The sequence below is a fragment of the Gouania willdenowi genome, chromosome 6 (genome assembly GCF_900634775.1).
Source record: "Gouania willdenowi chromosome 6, fGouWil2.1, whole genome shotgun sequence".
Taxonomy (NCBI): Eukaryota; Metazoa; Chordata; class Actinopteri; order Blenniiformes; family Gobiesocidae; genus Gouania; species Gouania willdenowi.
In genome coordinates this window covers 51,222,680-51,242,032 of record NC_041049.1, presented here as the reverse complement: position 1 = coordinate 51,242,032, position 19,353 = coordinate 51,222,680, and the positions used below count along the sequence as shown (strand labels likewise).

The following is a 19,353-nucleotide window of genomic DNA, read 5'->3' as shown; positions in this document are numbered from 1 at the left end:
ATGTAATCTTAAGAGATGCGATTGTTGAACCTGTTTAGGTGAGAAAAAGACGCTGCGATGAGCTTTATAAAGACACAGGGAGTTGAGAAGGAGGAGCTCCATTCTGAGTCGCAGCTGCTGCATTGGCTCCGTTATCAGCAAAGGGGAGGGACTGATTGGGAGAGGGAGCATGGGGGAGAGAAGTGGAGGAATAGAGAGAAAGAGAGAGAGAGCACTAGAGTGAGGCGAGCAGGGCAGTTGGAGGATAGGGAAAGCCTGTCAGTTGCGTCTGCCGATAATAGCACATCAGCCGGTGCATTGCATTTAGGAGAGAAGAGCACAGGCAGTGCAGTGCAGGAGACTGAGCAGCTGAGCGCAGAATGGTACATTAAAGAAGACAGGATAACAGCCTGAGACAAAGAGGCACAACGAAAGATAAACCAAAGGAAGAGATTGGGAGAGAGTGGGTCTGTGGAAAAAGGAGAGCGGGTAAAAGTTACCAGATCAGCAAGAAGGTGGAAGTGGAGCAGCTAAGACTCACTTGGAGTTGCAGTCTCAGTGAAAGAGCAGCGTGCAGCAGAAAGAAGTGATACTACGCTAGGGCAGGAGATAAGATAAGAGGAGTATTGCAACTTGTTTCTAGAGAGACATACCTGTCACAAAACAAGGGTAATGCACCCCACAGGACCTTTCTGCACTGCCACTTTAGGATTGTACCAGCAAGCAGGGGACTTTGAAAGCTGCTGGAGGTGCCCGAGCAGTTAATTTTGACTCACTTCTATCAAGGACACTTTCAAGTGTGGATCTAGTTTTGTTGGTCTTGGTTGTTTCCTTGTGTGGAGGTTTGGAGGGCAAATAGTTCTGTCCTCTTATCTATGAGACTATGATAGACTGTGCATCAAAGAGCCCCTCATCAGCAGCTGCAGCCTTGGAGCATGGAGAAGTCCAGCAGTGAGGAGTCAGCCATTCACCGTAGCCCTTCAGTAGAAACCTGCGACTCTGATTTTGCCCAAGCATCCACGTCTGGCCGCCCAGTTGGCAGCCGAGGCTTCACTGCTGGGGCTTTCTACGGCTCTACAGGGCCACGCAAAAACGCACAGCAGGGACAGACTGGTGCAGCAGCTGACGCCAGTGCAGGAGACAAGACCAACAACAAGTACAGCTCACCCAAAGGCAGCAAATACGTAGTCTTTTACCTGGATCTATCGTTTGTGTTCCTTCTAGAATTCAAGAAGTGTAACATGGCAAGAGGCTGCCTCTGCTGCTTGAAGTATATGATGTTCATCTTTAATCTCATCTTTTGGGTAAGTGGCTTAACATTTTCATGCATGCATTTTTGTACTTTTTATATAATACTTTATATTGACTCACAAAACGACTGTGCACATTTGGCTTCTGGGATTCCGTACATTCAGTTGATGTGATGGTTTATTGTGCTAGAAGTTTTTTTCTCTCTCTCTTTTTTGGTGATAACTGGAAAGAACAGGCTGTGAGGGGGATATTGTCATCCTGATTCCATCACGCTTCATGCCTGTTTCCCTCGGTGCATGTTGCTATTCCTGGATGTTGCATTGCAGGTCTGTTTTTGTATTTGGCACGAGGATGGTAATTAGGGGACGGTCTATTAGTGACACATTCAGTTTGATTCAAATTGAACACAGAATTAATTGGAATAATCTCTAGTGTACAGGTGAAGTGTATGTGCATCCCTCTGCAAAAGAGTGAAATTGATTAGCTGATAAATATGCAGACCTGAGATGTCCATCAGCAATATATTGAACAAACTATGACCAACAACCCAAGAGTAAAACTATTGGTAATTATCCCTACTACAACAATTTCAATACAATTAGTGGATTATTAGTTGCACATCACATTAGTTACACATCTGTGCTTTGATTGCAGTACAAGGAGAGAGTAATAGCCCTTGCAACTAATGCCCATTGTGTCGATAGAATGCTTTTTTTTTAAGGGAAAGCTGGCCAATGCATGGACATTTATAGTAAAAGTGGGCATCCCCTAAATGTTTACAGAATGGATTAAGGGCTTATGGGTTACCAGGCCAAGTCTTTTGTATGGATGCAGTGAAGCGTGAAGCATAAAAACAACCCAATGCTGGGAATTATATCCAACCTAGGCCCAACAAGTCAATGATGTTGAGCCCTGGTAACTGGGGCACATAGGAGTCATCAGAGTGGGCATTAGTGAGCCCCAGCTGTGAACAAGCCGGCAATTAAAACCACATACTTACACACCATTTGTATGAACTGGTGTAAAAGCATCACATTGTTTGTCACAGATATTAAAAACACACTTCACCACTCGTGGATGTGAACTTCTGCCACTGCTTAGAAGAAACATCTCTAGCCTTTTTTCATTTTAAAGGCTAGTCCACAGAAGCAGATGTAGTTTAACTGGCTAAGACACATGAATGGCTCACAGCCTTGTCAGTGTGCCCTAATGATGTACTGTAAATACTTAAAGAATGACAATTCCAGATGTTTCACTGATTGCAGACTTCAACTTAAATTAGCCAATAAATGCTTCACATCAGTGCAGGTTGAAGTGACAACAGCCTATTTTGGTTCATCCAAATATGAGGCGAATACTTGTGTAATTATGTCATATATCAGTGTTTGCTGCACTGGCATGGTCATGCCTGGTGAGAAAGATAGAAAAATACTCAGTGCATTCCTCTGAAAATATACACACATTAGCCAGATACATAGTGATACATGGTGAATGAAAAGATTCAGTTTTTTGACAAAGTAACTTAGGAGATGCCCTTGCACCATTGAATAGGCCAACCTTTAGCAGGAGTCATGAAGTCATTATCCACTAGATTCTTAAGGGTCAGTTAGAGGATATACTTATACTTATAAGAGGCCATTCATATCCCAAGTTCTCTCTAAGCCTTGTTGTAATAACTAATTATTGCACACCATTATTGAGGTAGGCATGTCTGCGTGTGCGTGTGTGTGTGGCCCTTGGAAACTTAAGTAGTACACACTCTTCCCAGTGCAGCCCATTCCCTGCTGTGCAGTAATTGAATTTTTATTCTGGTAATGTTCACCTAATGGAGCCCCACCATGTATATTCCTTTCTAATCCTGCAGAGTGATACTTTTGTATTCTTCCCACCACCAGATCATTTTAATGACTCGTAAATCAGTATCTCATGAGAGGAAAACGAAGAGGGCTATGGAGGGTGTAGGATGCAGCGTGTGGCGAAAAGCCGCCGACTATCAGCATGTGACAGCTTTGAGCTCATTGGGGACTTTGGGGCACTCTGAATTCTGGGGCCCCGACACTTTTATATGAAAGTTAGTAGAGCAGGGAATAAAGGAATTACTGGTCAAGGAGGAGCCGTGATGATGTGTTTGAGAAATGAGGGATTGTGGACGGAGGGTTAAAGCTATGTTGTAGTTTGACACCCCTGGGACTGTAGTGATCTACCTCTGACACTCCAGGAATCACAAGGTTACTCCAGCTGGTGTGGAGGTTTGCCTCTTAAGTTCAGCTATATCATCTCAGGCCTGAGGAGGGAATGGTGCTGTGCAGATACCCGACACCAGGTACAGCGGGGATCTCTGCTTTCTGCACGGATGCAGGAGTGTAGACTCATGCATACACATACATAGCAGCAATCCATGGGAGCACGCTTGCCGCCCACACACTATCCAGTGCACAGGGCTTACAGTGGTAACTTGAAGCACAAGGTAAACAGTCACAGGCACTTAAGGCATCTCCATGCATGCGCTCATCCTCAACCCCTCAGCAGTTGTTCATGACCATCTGGCTTCTCTTTCTTATAAGGGATTAGAAAAGTCTGAGCTGAAGGGGAGTTTCGGGCAGATTAGAGCAGTGTAGGGTTGTGCGGTTGAGGATTGAGAGCAATGCTCCTTCGGACGACTTACTGATAAAGAAAACACCATCAAAGCAAACAGCAATTGTGGTGTGACACTGTGTGACAAAGTGTGTGGTGGGGTTTAAAAGTAGATTCCTTGGGCCAACTCTCTCTCTCACACACACTCTCAATGCCTGCTTAACTTCTGTGATTGGGTGATTGATGTTAAATCCTGTTGCTGTCAGCCTTGAGAGCGTATCCTAATGAGAGTTCTCTGAAGAGCCTTCACTTTGAAGAACTCCTTTTCCAACTACAGTATTTCTACTTCTGCTGCTTTTATTTGGTATAAGACCCTGAAAACTTTTCAAATGTTAGAAAAAAGAAGAAGAAGAAGAAGAGCTTAAACCTTTTAAATCTACTGTATGTAAACACTTGATGAACAAGTGGGTCGTATCGGAGTATATGATAAAGCAAATGTTCAACCCTGGAAAGCAGTAGCCTGCACCCTTCAGATGTCACCCTATTGTAAGGAGATTAGGGCTGGGACGACGCGTCAACGATGACATCAACGCAAAAAATATGTTCATGCAAAATATTCGTGCCGATGCGTCGTCAGACCAAAACAAAGATGGCGGCGCCGGAGAATAGCTGTAACGCGACTGCAAAAGTACAAGGCAGTGAAGGCACGCACATGTTCGTCAAAGGTAGCTGTTCCCCGTAACCCTCATCCTTTATACCGGGTGTGACCGGAACAGCGTGTCAACGGGACAAGGAGGAAACACCCGCCATGACGAGCCTCATCAACAGCAGCAGCAGTCACTTTTAAAAACACACACACAGTATTCTTAAGGTGAAAGGAAAGTGGCAGAGTGTAAGTGGTTATTTGCATGTGAAAGAAGATGCACTTTTTCAGTAAGCTAGACCTATGTTCGACATAAATGTTAAATTATGAATGTTTATTTATCTTCATTTTTTCTTTTTTGTTGGAAAAACACTTTCTGTATTAGCTTAAAGCCCTCAAGTTTACATTATTTACTGTATTCTTTCAATAGCTCTAAGAAAGTATTTCGGGTGACCTTTTAATTTGTCTGTTGAATGCTAGACATCAGAATGTATTATTTAGCACTTGTACACTCTTATTTGAATTTTATTTTGGGATTTTGAGTTTAAGAAAAAGGTGAGTGGGAGTGTATTACTATAAGTTTAAGCGATTTGAGTGTCTATGATAAAGCACTATATACAATCCAATGCATTATAGTTTTTTTCAGTAAGCTAGGCCTAGGTGTTTTCAACATAAATCTTAAATTCTGTTGCTTCAGGAAGGACACCATGACATGCTGCTGGCTCCCACTGCCTTTTAATTTTTATTTAATGTTACCTCTCATCCTGTATGCATTATTTTGTACTTTTATATTCTTGCTTGAATTTTACTTTGGAATTTTGAGTTGAAGAGCAATAAACATATGTTGCAATATTAAGGAATTCATGTTTTTTGTTTGTTTGTTTGTTTCATTTCAAATATGTAAGTCAACTTGTAGAAATTGATGTTAGTCATTTTATGGGGAGATAATCAATAATGTAATCTAATCGAACTTAAAAAATGAATCGTTAAATTAATCAATGCATCAAAAATATTAACGCTAAATTAATCGTTTAGAAAGTAATAGTTTATCCTAGCCCTAAATGAGATGTGTGTCAACAAAAGCCTAATCATTAAAAGCTAAAATTAAAGCTCCACGGACATTTATTTGATGTGTTTCATAAACAAATTATTGTATTACTTCATACATCCTATAGGAGGCATGGAAGAATTTGATGTTTATCCCCAATGAATTTGACATTTTGGTGTGTGTGTCTGCATTTGACTTCAGAAATTCAGTGAAAAAAGCTCCACCAAATGCTGTCCCTTGCTTTTCCTTGAGCCTAGGATTTCCACAGGCTGTACATTTAAGGCAACTCAGTCTTTCATGGCTCAAGAAAACACACACTGCAAACCTTTCCCTTTCCCTACCCTCCCTTTTCTCTTTCTGAGCTCTATCAGTCACTGCCAGGTGAAACACGGATTTGGGAACAAGGAAATTGAAGAGTCTTAAGCGTACACCGGATGATGATGAAACAAACTCTACATGCTCTGCTGTCAAATCCATTTAATACCATCAATGTCCAGTGTAGTGGTGGCACTTGAATCAATCTTGGCCAAACTTCTACTTTTGGCTATGACTGAGTTGGAGTGGACAGTGGAGATGGGTGTGCACACATGTGCACTTTTCACACAAATAATAGAATAATCATTGGAAAACATGTGGCACATCAAACTAGCCTTGCACGGAAAAAGAGAAGAATGTATAAAAGTATATCCTCAGAGTGCACAGGTCAGGGGTGTCAAACTCATTTTAGTTCACGGCCCAAATACGGACCAGTTTGAGCTCAAGTGGGCCACAGATCTTAGGTTGGAAAAAAGAGCAAATTCAACATTAATGTGAAAATATCAGTCCCTGCAGGATCTTCGCTTAAATTTACCTTATTTTAAAAATTTGGGGAAATTTTGTTGAATAATTTGAGGAAAATCTGCCAAATTTTGGAAAAATTAAGAGTTCTTTCCACAATTTAAGATTAATAATGAATGTCATCATGTGATATAAGAACTGAAAAACTGAGCTCTGCAAACATTGTGGATTTTATTTGAATGTTGAGATGTTAACAACTGAATTAGTTGGTAATTTACAAAATGTTTCATCTTTTTTCTGTCATTTTTACTTCCTGGAGCGGGCCAAATTTGATGCTCTAACGGGCCGGTTTTGGCCCCTGGGCCTTGAGTTTGACATATGTGGCATACATGATGTTTTGTTCTATGTTATCAACCACTCTTATTGAGAAAGTCTGAATAACCCTATTTCTAAATTGACATTCTTAACAACACTCCTAATAGATTGCTGGATCTTGATTCAGACTGGTCGTCCTGCATTGTAAATATCTCATAGTATTGCCTTTGTCCAGCGGATTGTTGAGGGGGCCCACCGTAATTTACACATCTCTCTTGGGCTGCTTCGATTTCCCGGCCGTGTTGTGCTGTGCCTCTGAGCTCATTAGCTCGTGTTGCAGATCAGCTGGGATATGGAGCTGCGGGTTTACACTTCAGGGGGGCTTAGGCAATTGAAGAGGAGAATTGGTGGTGCATTTTATGCTTGGAAACAGGAGGGAGGTCATTTGGAAGAAGGCTTTAGGTTCCCTAAACCACCACTTATTACTACTAGAGTGAGTGGCCTATCAGACTTGACATTCTACAAGGCAAAATGAACGAGAGAAGATAAAAAACAACCTCATAATATAATTTATAGGTGTGTGCTCATTATACAGTGCATACGGAAAGTATTCACAGTGCTTCGCTTTTCCCACATTTCATCATGTTACAGCCTTATTCCAAAAGGGATTCAATTCATTTTTTTCCTCAAAATTCTACCTACAATACCTCATAATGACAACATGAAAAACATTTTTTTTTAAATGTTTGCAAATTTATTAGAAATAAAGAATGAAAATATAACATGTACATAAGTATTCACAGCCTTTGCTCAGTACTTTGTTGTGGCACCTTTGGCAGCAATTACGGCATCAAGTCTTTTGGAATATGAAGCCACAAGCTTGGCACATCTATCTGTGGCCACTTTGGTCCATTCCTCTTTACAGAACCTCTTGAGCTTCATCAGGTTGGATGGGGAGCGTCAGTGCACAGCCATTTTCAGATCCCTCCAGAAATGTTCAATGGGATTCAAGTCTGGGCTCTGGCTGGGCCACTCTAGGACATTCACAGAGTTGTCCTGAAGCCACTACTTCGATACCTTGGCTGTGTGCTTAGGAGTCACTGTCCTGTTGAAATATAAACCGTCGCCCCAGTCAAAGCTCAAGAGCACTCTGGACCAGGTTGTCTTCCAGGATGTTTCTATACATTACTGCATGAATTTTTCCCTCAATCTTGACTAGTCTATCGGTTCCTGCTGCTGAAAAAAATCCCCACAGCATGATGCTGCCACCACCATGCTTCACTGTAGGGATGGTATTGGCCAGGTGATGAGCGGTGCCTGGTGTCCTCCAAACATAACGCTTGGCATTCACGCCAGAGTTCAATCTTTGTCTCATCAGACCAGATAATTTTGTTTCTCATGGTCTGAGAGTCTTTCAGGTGCCTTTTGGCAAACTCCAGGCGGGCAGCCATGTGCCTTTTACTAAGGAGTGGCTTCCGTCTGGCCACTCTACCATACAGACCTGATTGGTGGAGTGCTGTAGCGATGGTCGTCCTGCTGGAAGGTTCTCCTCTCTCCACAGAGGAACCCTGGAGCTCTGTCAGAGTGACCATCGGGGAGTTAGTCACCTCCCTCACAAAAGCCCTTCTTCCCCGATCACTCAGTTTAGAGGGACGGCCAGCTCTAGGAAGAGTCCTGGTGGTTCCAAACTTCTTCCATTTACAGATGATGGAGGCCACTGTGCTCATTGGGACCTTTAAAGCAGCAGAAATTTTTCTGAACCCTTCCCCAGACGTGTGTGTTGAGACTATCCTGTCTCGGAGGTCTACAGACAATTCCTTCGATTTTATGCTTGTTTTGTGGTCTGACATTGTTAACTGTGGGACCTTATATAGACAGGTGTGTGCCTTTCCAAATCATGTCCAATCAACTGAATTTAACACAGGTGGACTCCAATTAGGCTGTAGAAACATCTCAAGGATGATCAGTGGAAACAATGCACCTCAGCTCAATTTTGAGCTTGATCTCAAAGGCTGTGAATACTTATGTACAAGTGATTTCATCGTTTTTTATTTTTAATAAATTTGCCAAAAATCTCAAACAAACATTTTTAAGTTGTCATTATGGGGTATTATGTGTAGAATTATCAGGAAAAAAGTGAATTTAATCCCTTTTGGAATAAGGCTGTAACATGATGAAATGTGGGAAAAGCAAAGCGCTGTGAATACTTTCCGTATGCACTGTAGGTCATAGTATCACTTTTTAGAGCCTGAAATTTAAGTTTGATGATTGCCTGCACATATTAACACACCACAGTGTGTTGAGTCCCGTCTTGTTGCTATTCTCTTGAATATGTGGTCCTGACTTGAAGTGACAGCTGCACATCTCATTCCTGAATGATGAAACTGCAGCTTCAAGGGAGAGGAATTAGAATATATTAATTATGGCAGTTGTTGATACTTTTCATTCAGCTTTCACTAACCTTCTTCTAATGTATTCACATTAGGGAGAAGTATCCATCAGTTTGAATATCAGAGCTGCAAAGAGATCAAAAGAACTCACTACGATCATCATAGTGAATATGTTCAGTACCTCAAATACATTTAGCATAACTTTGCATTCAAAATATGTATTTTCTGTTCTCAAAACAAAAACGCAGAGGTGAGAAAGCAAAGGAATTAGTTTTATTGGTTCAGCATTTGCAATCCTGATTGTTGACAAAATCATGCCTTATTGGCGATGTAAAAAATACTACATCCATGTTGTGTAGTCAATAATGTTGTTTATACAACTGAACTATATTTAAAAGAAATACAAAAATGAAAACATCATTAACTCATTTAGTGCCAGCCCTTTTCAGAATTTCTACCCCCCTTAGTGCCAGCGGTCTTAGAGCATTTTGACTGATTTTTAAAGACCCACAGAATATTTTGTACTATGACAATCTGAAATCTGACACCAGATTCCGAAAGATTACCGTCTCTACTTTCACCAGAAAAAGAATTTGTTTCTGGCTTGTTTCGTTCTTCTGTAATCAGCCGTTGAATAGAGCAAGTTTTACACAAATCTTCAGTTTCAGAGCAAAAAGCTGAGAAAACAGGATTTTCAGTGACTTTGAAGCAATTTTCTTTTTTTTTGCTTTGTTGAAAACTATAACATTTGAACATTGGTTTCCTTCTTAAAAAAAAAAAGGCTTTTGATGGCAAAATTGTTTTTATTTTGCTATCTGGCTCACAATTGAATGTTTTGCTTACTGTATTTTGTGTCTGCTCCCCACGTCGATCACACAGACGTAACTTTCTCTTCCTCCCAACACGCAGAGATGACCTGTTTAGCCTGGTTAGTTGATGGTTTTATCTCACGACTGTGACATTATCAATAATCCACTCAGGTCCACACATGTTTTGTGTTAGTATGTGGAGCTGTGAGCTGCTGGATACTTCACAATATCACTTCATAGCGCCATAATCTCCCTCGTCCCTGCTTCTCCCTCCTTAGCTAATGGTAGCATCAGTGGCTAATCTACCATCCAAAGGTGCGTTGCTGCCACTTTTAGGGCACCAGAGAAGCCTTATGCTGCGTTCACATTGGATGCATCACGAAATGTTCGTACATCCAGATTTCATACAAAGTCAATAGATAGATGCGTCCCAGATGCGAAATCTTTGATGTGTGGCGATGTGGTCCGATCCGCACGTCAAGAGCGTTGGCCGAGCGAGCGCGCTCCTGATTTTACGCACATTTGCAAGAGTTGAAAATACTGAACTCCTGTGACTGTTTCGCATGACAAAGTCTTTGTTGATGATGGTCTGTTCACCCATTTAACCATGTAGTAGAAGCTGTGTGTGACCACCTGGAGCTGTATGACACGGCCTTTATAACCGGGACTGGATTAGGAAGGATTTGGCATGGAGGAGAATCAGCGAAGAGGTAGCAGGTAAAAGTTCTCTCTGTAGCACTGAGCTAGTATAGCTGCTAATCATACCGACTTTTTTCACTGGTGGTTTATGTTGGTGAGAGGAGAAAAAGGAGCGCAGCTGCTCACTTCAGCAGGCAGTGAAACTCACCGAGTTGGATGTTTTGCTGGTGGGCGGGGCTTCGCTTCAGACGCGCATATGAAGCGAATGGGGACATTTTTTGATCCTGCAACACATGCAGAATGTTTCGTACAATAGATGTATCCGGTGCCGCAGAAGACGCATTCGGTGTGAACGCAGCATCATATGACGTAATATTACGCCAATGGCACTGAGTGAATTAATAAAGGCTTAATACATTCTTTTGAGGTTTTTATGTTTGAAAAGAGCATTTAAGGCATCTTTTCATTGTTTAACTATTTTGGTTAAAACATAAAATCAAAATCACAGTTTTGGTGCATTAAAGGTTAAAGTTATTCTGGAAAAGTGTGAGTGGTCAATTGGTTAATTGGTTGTTTGTCGAAGCAGTTTGTGGCAGCTGCAAAAATGAAGAGATATATCCATTCCACAAACGCTAATGGTTAGTCAAGCGGATTCAAAGCTGCAAAAATGGCCCATTTAATTCAGTTTGTTGTCTGCAAAACACAATCATTCAATATTCATTTCTTACTGGCACAGCGCCTTGCTGGTGATCACACAAACAATGCTTTTATTGAAAGATGTTTCCCTGTGTTGTGCTATATACTGTATTTGTTCTGCAGAAGCAGATGTAAAGTCTGTTCCCACTTTGTCTCCAAACCCAAGAAAGACCAATCAGTGCATTTATGCATCTTAGCAGTGAATTAATGTAACATGTTTGAACAGCTTGCAAGTTTACCAACTCTGCTTTTTTTCCTTACTGCTTTAGGCAAATTTCAGTAAAATCTGTGTTTTCCAGATCTGGTCTGAAGGCGTAGAAAGGCGTTGAAAATATTACATAGTTGAACTTCAGAGTGAAATCTTCTGCTGATGTTTAATTCACTGCTTAACCAAAGGCTGTGTTTCCATTGGATGTATTTCACTGAATATAACAGTAATGTGGGTTTTTGTGCCCTTTCCTCAGAGATTTTGAATTCAATCAATGCAGTAGCTTCTTCACTCATCAGAAAAAGGAAAAGTGTTTTATGTCCACCCCATAGAGATGATCATGTGGTGCATTAAGGACTGACTCAAGCATTTTCCCAGGGTCAGCACCTGAGTAGATTGATAGTAGTCTGATTCTTTCTCAATAACACCTGCTAATATATTAGCAGCAAAAAGTGAAATCTTAATGAACTGATTTGTCTTAAAGGTGCAATATGTGGTATTCGCAAGCAGTTTCTGCCACCACCAGGTGGCATATTACTGAGTAAAACCAACATTTCCGACATATGACCACTGTCCTGACCACTGAATGTACAGGTTACAATATTTTCTGCTACATCCCGCAAATGTTTGTTAGTTGTAAACCTCACGGGTAGCGCACCGTTTATCTGTTTGATCGATGTTTGTTTCCAGAGATGACCTAGTTCAGGGACTGCTCTACTGTAAATAGGCAACGTAAATGTATATATAACTATGTAGTCTCACAAAAAAAATCACATATAGCATGACAGCTGACATGTTTCTTAACACTAATTTTTTTTTTTTTTAAGTTGAAAATTCTACATATTGCACCTTTAAAATAAGGCAATATAGACTTTTTTTTCACTTGTTTCAAAACATCTTGATAAGCTTTTTCCTTTTCTGTTGGCACATAATTTTACTTATTTTAGGTATTGTATCCCAAATGATAAAAAAAAAAATCTCTGCCAGGAGAACAGGAAAATTTGGGCTTAGCCATGATTTTTAGTAAAGTAAAATACTGTATCTTGAAGTAAAATAACTGGTGAGAAGAAATGTCATATTAGGCAAAAAGTAATTGAAGATATTTCATTTTAATAAGGTTTAGCTTTTCACATACCAACCACAACACATCATTAAAGGCTATACTCCCTCTCTTCTTTTTTCTGTTCTTGTGCAACTACATTTCAAGGACAGAAGTGTGAAAGTTCAATTGAAAGATTCAGGTAATAAAGCAGTTGAGTGACTTAAACTTTCACTAAATTGCAATTATAAATAACTAAACCGTGTGTTTTTTTAAATGTGATATAAAGCGTGTGGTTTTTTTTAAAAGCGTCATCCTAAATCTTGGTCCGAATTTGGCCTCTAGCATATAACATTGGCCTCGGCCAAGGTTGTGTGACAAACGCACTCTGGCAAGCACCAAAGGGAGCCACTTGCCTGCATTGTTAGTGGTGACAAATACGCAGCAGATTTATGTCCTGACATTTGTGCTTTATTGATTTTGTTGTTTTGTGTGCGTAATCGCTGCAGATTACTGCTATATTATTACTCAGCTGTAAAATGCAACATATTGTAGCTCTCCAGCTGGTGATTCATTTCTGCATCCTGTGATTGGATGATCTTCAGAGAGCGCTTGACATAATGTTTTTCTTAATTGGAGCATTTTAATGTGGCGTATGCGTATGCCACATTAAAATGCATATCATGTAAAACTCAAACTACCACCATTGTGATAGTGTTGGTTGTGTTTTTGAATGCATGCCTAAGGGGAAACCCAGATCCTCATCAGAGCAGACCATTGCAGTGTTCTCGTTACGTCTGATCCAATTTGAGGTTGACTCTTATTTGATGTGCATAAGAAGGTGTGCTCACAACAGGCTCTGATATTTTCCCTGAAGACAGAAATGCAATAACCTTTTGATCCATCACAGCTACAGTACCAAGAACCCCTCAGTGTCTGACAGCTTGCATACTATGGACATTCTTAATAAATGCAGATATTTACTCCTTCTAATCTGAGCTGTTGACCATAGTTAACTGCGTTTTATTTTTAACCTATTGAACATGGAAAGTAATTACCGGTACATCCTTTTTGCTTTTGGTTCGGAAGAAGTTTGGTTGCCTACAGCGTGTTAAGTCTTACATAAGAAGGAAACATTTTGTCTAAGGCACAGCGGGTTGTGACACATCAAACTTTTTTTTTTTTTAAAGAGAAAGCATCTCTGTTTTAGGATAGATGAGCAAAATCCCTGTAAAGATGTGATTGTGCAAAATAACATGAAAATATATTTTGAGGCCTATTAAGAATAATTTCAAGCTGTTTAACTACATAACTCACATTTTTAAAACCGTATCTGTGTCATATATACCCTACCATATCTACTGTATGTCATCCAAAAGTTGTTCTGATAAATCCTCTGTTAGGGATTTACTCAAAAAATGGAATTGCTGCTTGAAAGTTCATTTTTGACTCCACCTTTATCATAAAGGTTGATAACAAATGGTCATGTGACTTAAACTTTGAAATTTGAGCCATGCATTAAGGGATTTGTAGTCCTGGAGAAAAATGTGTGTTTTTACTTCATTTTTACTGTGATTTATTGTGTTTGTTTGCCAGTGTGCCGTCTTTGTTTATCATGTTCCAAGGATTTGCGGTCACTCCCGTTTCTGCAATCTTTTTATTTTTCTCTGGAAGCCACAAATCAACACCCACGATTGTTTTGTTTTGGTTCTCAATCGCCTGAAATGTCACTTTGATAGTGTTGTTTTTTTTTGTTACACTGGCATCAGTATTGGAAGAGAACACCTTTTGGCTGAAACACAGGCACAGTTTAAAAAATGTGATTTATGTGATTAGTAATAGTAACTGTCTAAATAAGTATAACCCCCAGTATTGTTTCCTCTCATACTGTAACTGCACTGTAAACTGCAGTTTGCACTGCACTTTGATTAAGTTCATGTTTTAATGGTGCAGTTTTATCTCTTCTCTTTTGGCTGTTGCTAAAAAAATGTGGCTATGACAAATCCAGAGTCCAACCTTCTTGTTCTCCTTTTTTCGGAACACTGACCTGTTTATCTGTTTATTCGCACAATTAAATAAATATCGTGAGAACTCCTCTGTCTCATGACGCCACAGTTGTCCAACCGGAGTGCACCGTGGCTCACTTAAAACGCAGCTGGTGCAGATTACCGGACGGCGGACAGCAGGGCAAAACCGGATCGTGCCGTGGCACAGCGGAAACGTATCCAGTGGAAACCCCCAGTGAATGTTAGAAATAGTTGTGGATGTAGTTTGAATGGAAAATAGTGAGGGGTAGTAGACTTTTGTGTTTGCATAATGTAAAGGCATTTTTAGAAGTTTATAATGGGGTCATTTCCACTCTCAGTAAAAGGTTGTTTTCATTTACAAGGAGCCAAAGTACTAGTGATTTTTAACTGGGGTCTTTTTTTCGCTGTGTATCCATTCATCGGTGCAGTGTAGTGAGACCAATCCTATTTGCAGGGTTTTATCAGTGATAATCTCAGCTGAGGACATAGTGCCATGTTTAGGGCCAGCCCATTACTGCCCTTCTCCATTTCCGTACACTCTTCTCCTGTTTTAAGGTTTGCTTGTAGCAAATTTTAAATTTCCATCCTTTTAGCTTTCCCCAGACTCTGTTAATAGTGCTCTTTGAGCAATATTAGGCTTGGCCAGATGGGATTGTCCAGATTTCCTGCAGCGTCCCCTGCTGTGAGGACAGACTGGCAGACCCCAAATGCCACTCTTGTCATAGTAGGGATGAAATGAAGCATGAAGGAAGGGTGGGTACAGCTTTCAAAGAGCATAAGAGGTGAACACATTGATTTTTTTTTTTGACAGCTTCTCAAGAGATGATGCATTCTCACTCTCAGATCCTACTTCCTCTTTCCACTGCATACACATCATGTCATTTTCATTTTTCTCGTAGGGGCACTTCACCAGACATCATTTGATCTATTTTGGTGAAAATGCTGACACACTTTCAGTAATCAATCAATATTTCATGACAGTGTAGATTTTTGTGTCGTCTGGGTTTTCCTCGCACGGCAAACGTTCTCACGATTTTGATACAATCAAAGGAATTATTTATCATTAATTATTAGTAATCCATGGCAATGACACAGGATTCTAAATAATACAAGAATTAGGTTTTTTATTGGAGCCTGAAATTGGGGGTTTCAAAAACCAATATCTGATGTATTGTCCAATTTATGAATGAAAAACATGTATATACACAGGATATATACTTTACATGAACACAAATTCTTATATTACCCCAAATAGGATTCAAGGCAAAGAAACAGAACATTACTAAATTAAAATAAGGAACTTTATTTAATAACACTGTCACCATAAGGACTATAAAGCAGCTGATAAATAAGGCCAAACTTGTGCAAATTGTATTTCCAGAATACAGTGTAAATAAATATTAAAAAATAAAGTTGCTAAACAGTAAATGTGGACAAATTTAAAAAGGCTGTAAACAATGAATTATTGCCAGTCTTGTCATTTAGAAATATTTACTGCTGATTCAAAAGTGGCAGTTTATATTAATGCAGGACGCACAGAGCCACAGGGTTTCCACGCAGCAAAAAAATGAATACATCAGCTACATATCAAAGCCCGACCGATTAACCAACTTGGCTAAAATCTAGGTAATCAATAAAGGTAATCCCATTTGCTTTGTTTTGTAGGGTGCACGGTGGCTTAGTCCACCTCACAGCAAGAAGGTCTTGGGTTCAAGCCCTGGGGTGGACACTTGTGTCCTTTCTGTGTGGAGTTTGCATGTTCTCCCCGTGCTGCGTGGGTTTCCTCCGGTCTGTAAGGTTCATTGGAGTCTCTAAATTGCCCATAGGAGTGAATGAGTGAGTGGTTGTCTGTCTGTGTTGCCCTGTGATGGACTGGTGTCCTGTCCAGGGTGTACCCCCGCCCAGCGCCCTATGAGAGCCGGAGATTGGCACCGGCAGACCCCCGCGACCTTGATAAACGGGAATAAGCGGGTATGAAGATGGATGGATTTGTTTTGTCACATTCAGTTGATTTTCAGTCTTATGTTTCAACTTTTTTCCATGCAATAAACACATTGCATGGTGTATACCTTGCTCATTATGTTACTGATTTTTGGCTGTAAATTGTGTTGTAGTTTATGTCTTAGCCTTATTCCGTCACTTCTACTCTGGTTACGGTTTGACTAAAACGTTCTCTACTGCCTATAAATGAGAGGGAGATTATTATTGTAAATTTAATGTGTTTATTGTTGAAATTAAAAAAAACTTTTGAATCATGTAAAGTACATTGAATTGCCCTGTGTATGAAATGCACTACACAAATAAAACCTGCCTTACCTAAAATTGAAGTTCTCCTAAAGTCAGCCTGGCTTTGTTTGCATGTAATTTTAGTCTAAATACAGTTAGGTTAGTTAATGTAGCCAAGAAAAACTATGAACAAAAATATGATTAGTCTCCTAACATGCTGTGTATTACACAAGAGTTGTTGTCAAATGCCCTGCGGCTCTATTACTCAACAGCAGTAATAATGAGAATGATTCAGGTTACCAGAGAACTGAGAGAGATGCATCAGATGAAAATTGAATTCAGGTGTATCTCGAGAGCATCATTCTGAGAGTTGGAATAAATGAATTATTTCTTTTCTCTGACAGGTTCAAACACTCTAAAAAGCCGTGCGCAACACTTAAAATCGATTTGAGCTCTTCCACATTATTCATAGACTCAATGGTTTTAGAATTTTGCAACACCAAGCTGCACTATAAGAGAAAAAGTAGTCTATCATAAAGGACGTCGACTCTCTCCCACACACACACACACACACACATTAATGCACCCTGCTATGTGTATGCATTAAATGCTTTTACCCTTGAGTACTCAGAAAAGTGTCCAATAGACTGACTTGCTTAAAGTTATGCTCTATCCATCTTTTATGTAGTAATATTATGAATTATAGCTCTGCGGCATTACCTCCACTTGCATTCTATTAGATCAGGGGAAATTAGATGTGATTTCCGACCTCATCAGGGCTTTAACAAAGCAGTAAAAGCAGATCTTCATGTTGCATAATTATAGTTGTTATTAAAAGGACACGAAAGGTGTGAGTAATTACACATGTGAAGGCTGACAGGTCTGTTTGCTGCTCTCTGTCAATATTATTGAGAGCCTAATTATTGGCCCAGGAAGGAACATCGAGGTTCACCTCAGATGGAAATGATTTGTCGGTGATCAAACCTTAACTCATTTGCAGTTCATCTTACAGTGAGGTACTTATTATGGAAAAAAGAGTTGATGTGAAGAGAAAAGTAATATCCTGCAGCATGTTTTGTGCGTGTATACGTGTGTGCGCATGCTTGTGTGTCCTTTTTCGAGGTACTGTAATCTGTAGCTGTGACTGGGAGAAGATAAATAGAGAATGCATAATCAAGGGGGTTAATAGAAATCATTTGAATTTTTCAAATTACTTCTCAAGTTCACTTTTTTTATGAATATGGGTGAATCACCGGTGCATTGGGTACATAATCATCCTTAGAAACCAGATAAAATGGATTCTCATTCACGCCGGTCTAACTCAGATTGGTTTATTAACGGGGTTTAGCCTTTCAGTTCATTGTAGCTTAGTAATGGTTGCTACTTTTTGTGTTTTGTATGAATGATGTAGTGGCCTTAATTGCACCGAGAGTTTGGATGTCATCTCTTTGAGACAAAAATAACAAAACCAAACATCAATGTACTCCAAAAACCATCTCACACTGTGTCAATACTCAAAAAGACGGTGGGTGCCGCTGCACGGAACCTGGCGCTCGTTATATCAGACTCTATATGGTGCAGAATGCTGAGCCCACAGAGAACCACTGAGCTATTGCTAGCAAGGATTGTTACTATAGAGTCTTAGCATCATACTTACTGCAGTAGGCAGTCATCATTTTTATGTTTTTGCATTATGCATCTTTGTTGGCGTTAATGTACTAAAAAAAAATGCCAGGGTCAGAAAAGTAAATCTTATGTTTATTTATAACCATATATTTGAAAACTTTTACATTTAAATGCTGCATCTGCTTTTGCACTTTAGGCCATAATGAATTTCTTAGTTAATGTTTTTTCAGTGATTTAAGAAAATGCTGGTTGACGCTATTCTTATTGAAAATTGGTAAACATAAATCATAGTTAAAAAAAATCACTATATTAGCTTATTTTGCTGTATAGAATCAATATGAATGCAGATTAAAATGTTAAACGATCCTAAAGATTATGTCATCAAAAGTGAAGTATTTGCCATTAATTAACACCATTCAGGAAAAATAGCAGAGCGTCTTTGACGTCTATCATGTTGTTAACGCTTCAGTGTGGCAATATTTGAAATTAAAAAAGCAGCTTTTCCTTGTTTTTGTAATGTTCAGTAACTTTTTAAATGAAGTCTTTTACAACTTATGAAGTAATATGTTTTACAGCATGTCACAATAAATGTTTCCCATTGTGTTGATATTTGCTTCCATATAAAGACCTGGTTCCAGCTTTACACTGGTCTGTAGGGGTGTGAAAAAAAATTGATTTCACAATATATTGGGATTTTTTGTGTGTTTTTTTCTATATTTGGCCTGTAATATTTATGTATGCATTTATTGACATTTTATTTTCATATAATCTGGTCAGATCAGTGTTTAAACTGATACAATAGGATACATTATTTTTTCTCATTTTTGTGCATTATCAGCCTAGTTCCAGCTCGATCACCGGAAAACAAGTAATTCTTTGAAATATGTCAGAATAAACTGGAAGCTGTGAAGTCAAGTGAAAATTCCAGGTGCCACAGTGGGTGACAGTCACTGTGGTATTATCATTGTGTCCTTGGGCAAGACATTTTACCCACATTGCCTAGTATGAATGTAGTGTGTGAGTGAGTATTGGTGGTGGTCGGAGGAGCCGATGGCGCACTATGGCAGCCTCGCCTCCGTCAGTTTGCCGAAGGGCAGCTGTGGCTA

At 39.7% G+C, this 19,353-nt stretch overlaps 1 protein-coding gene across 1 annotated transcript in view; it reads left to right on the top strand.

Annotated features, from left to right (window-relative positions):
* The first annotated feature begins 208 nt into the window (after window positions 1–208).
* Window positions 209–19,353, top strand: part of tspan9a (tetraspanin 9a) — a 94,387-nt gene continuing 75,242 nt past the window's right edge. The window contains exon 1 of the mRNA XM_028449105.1: window positions 209–1,283. Within this exon, the coding sequence (XP_028304906.1) occupies window positions 915–1,283 (369 nt within the window). The 5' untranslated portion in view covers window positions 209–914. The remainder of the gene's footprint in view (window positions 1,284–19,353) is intronic.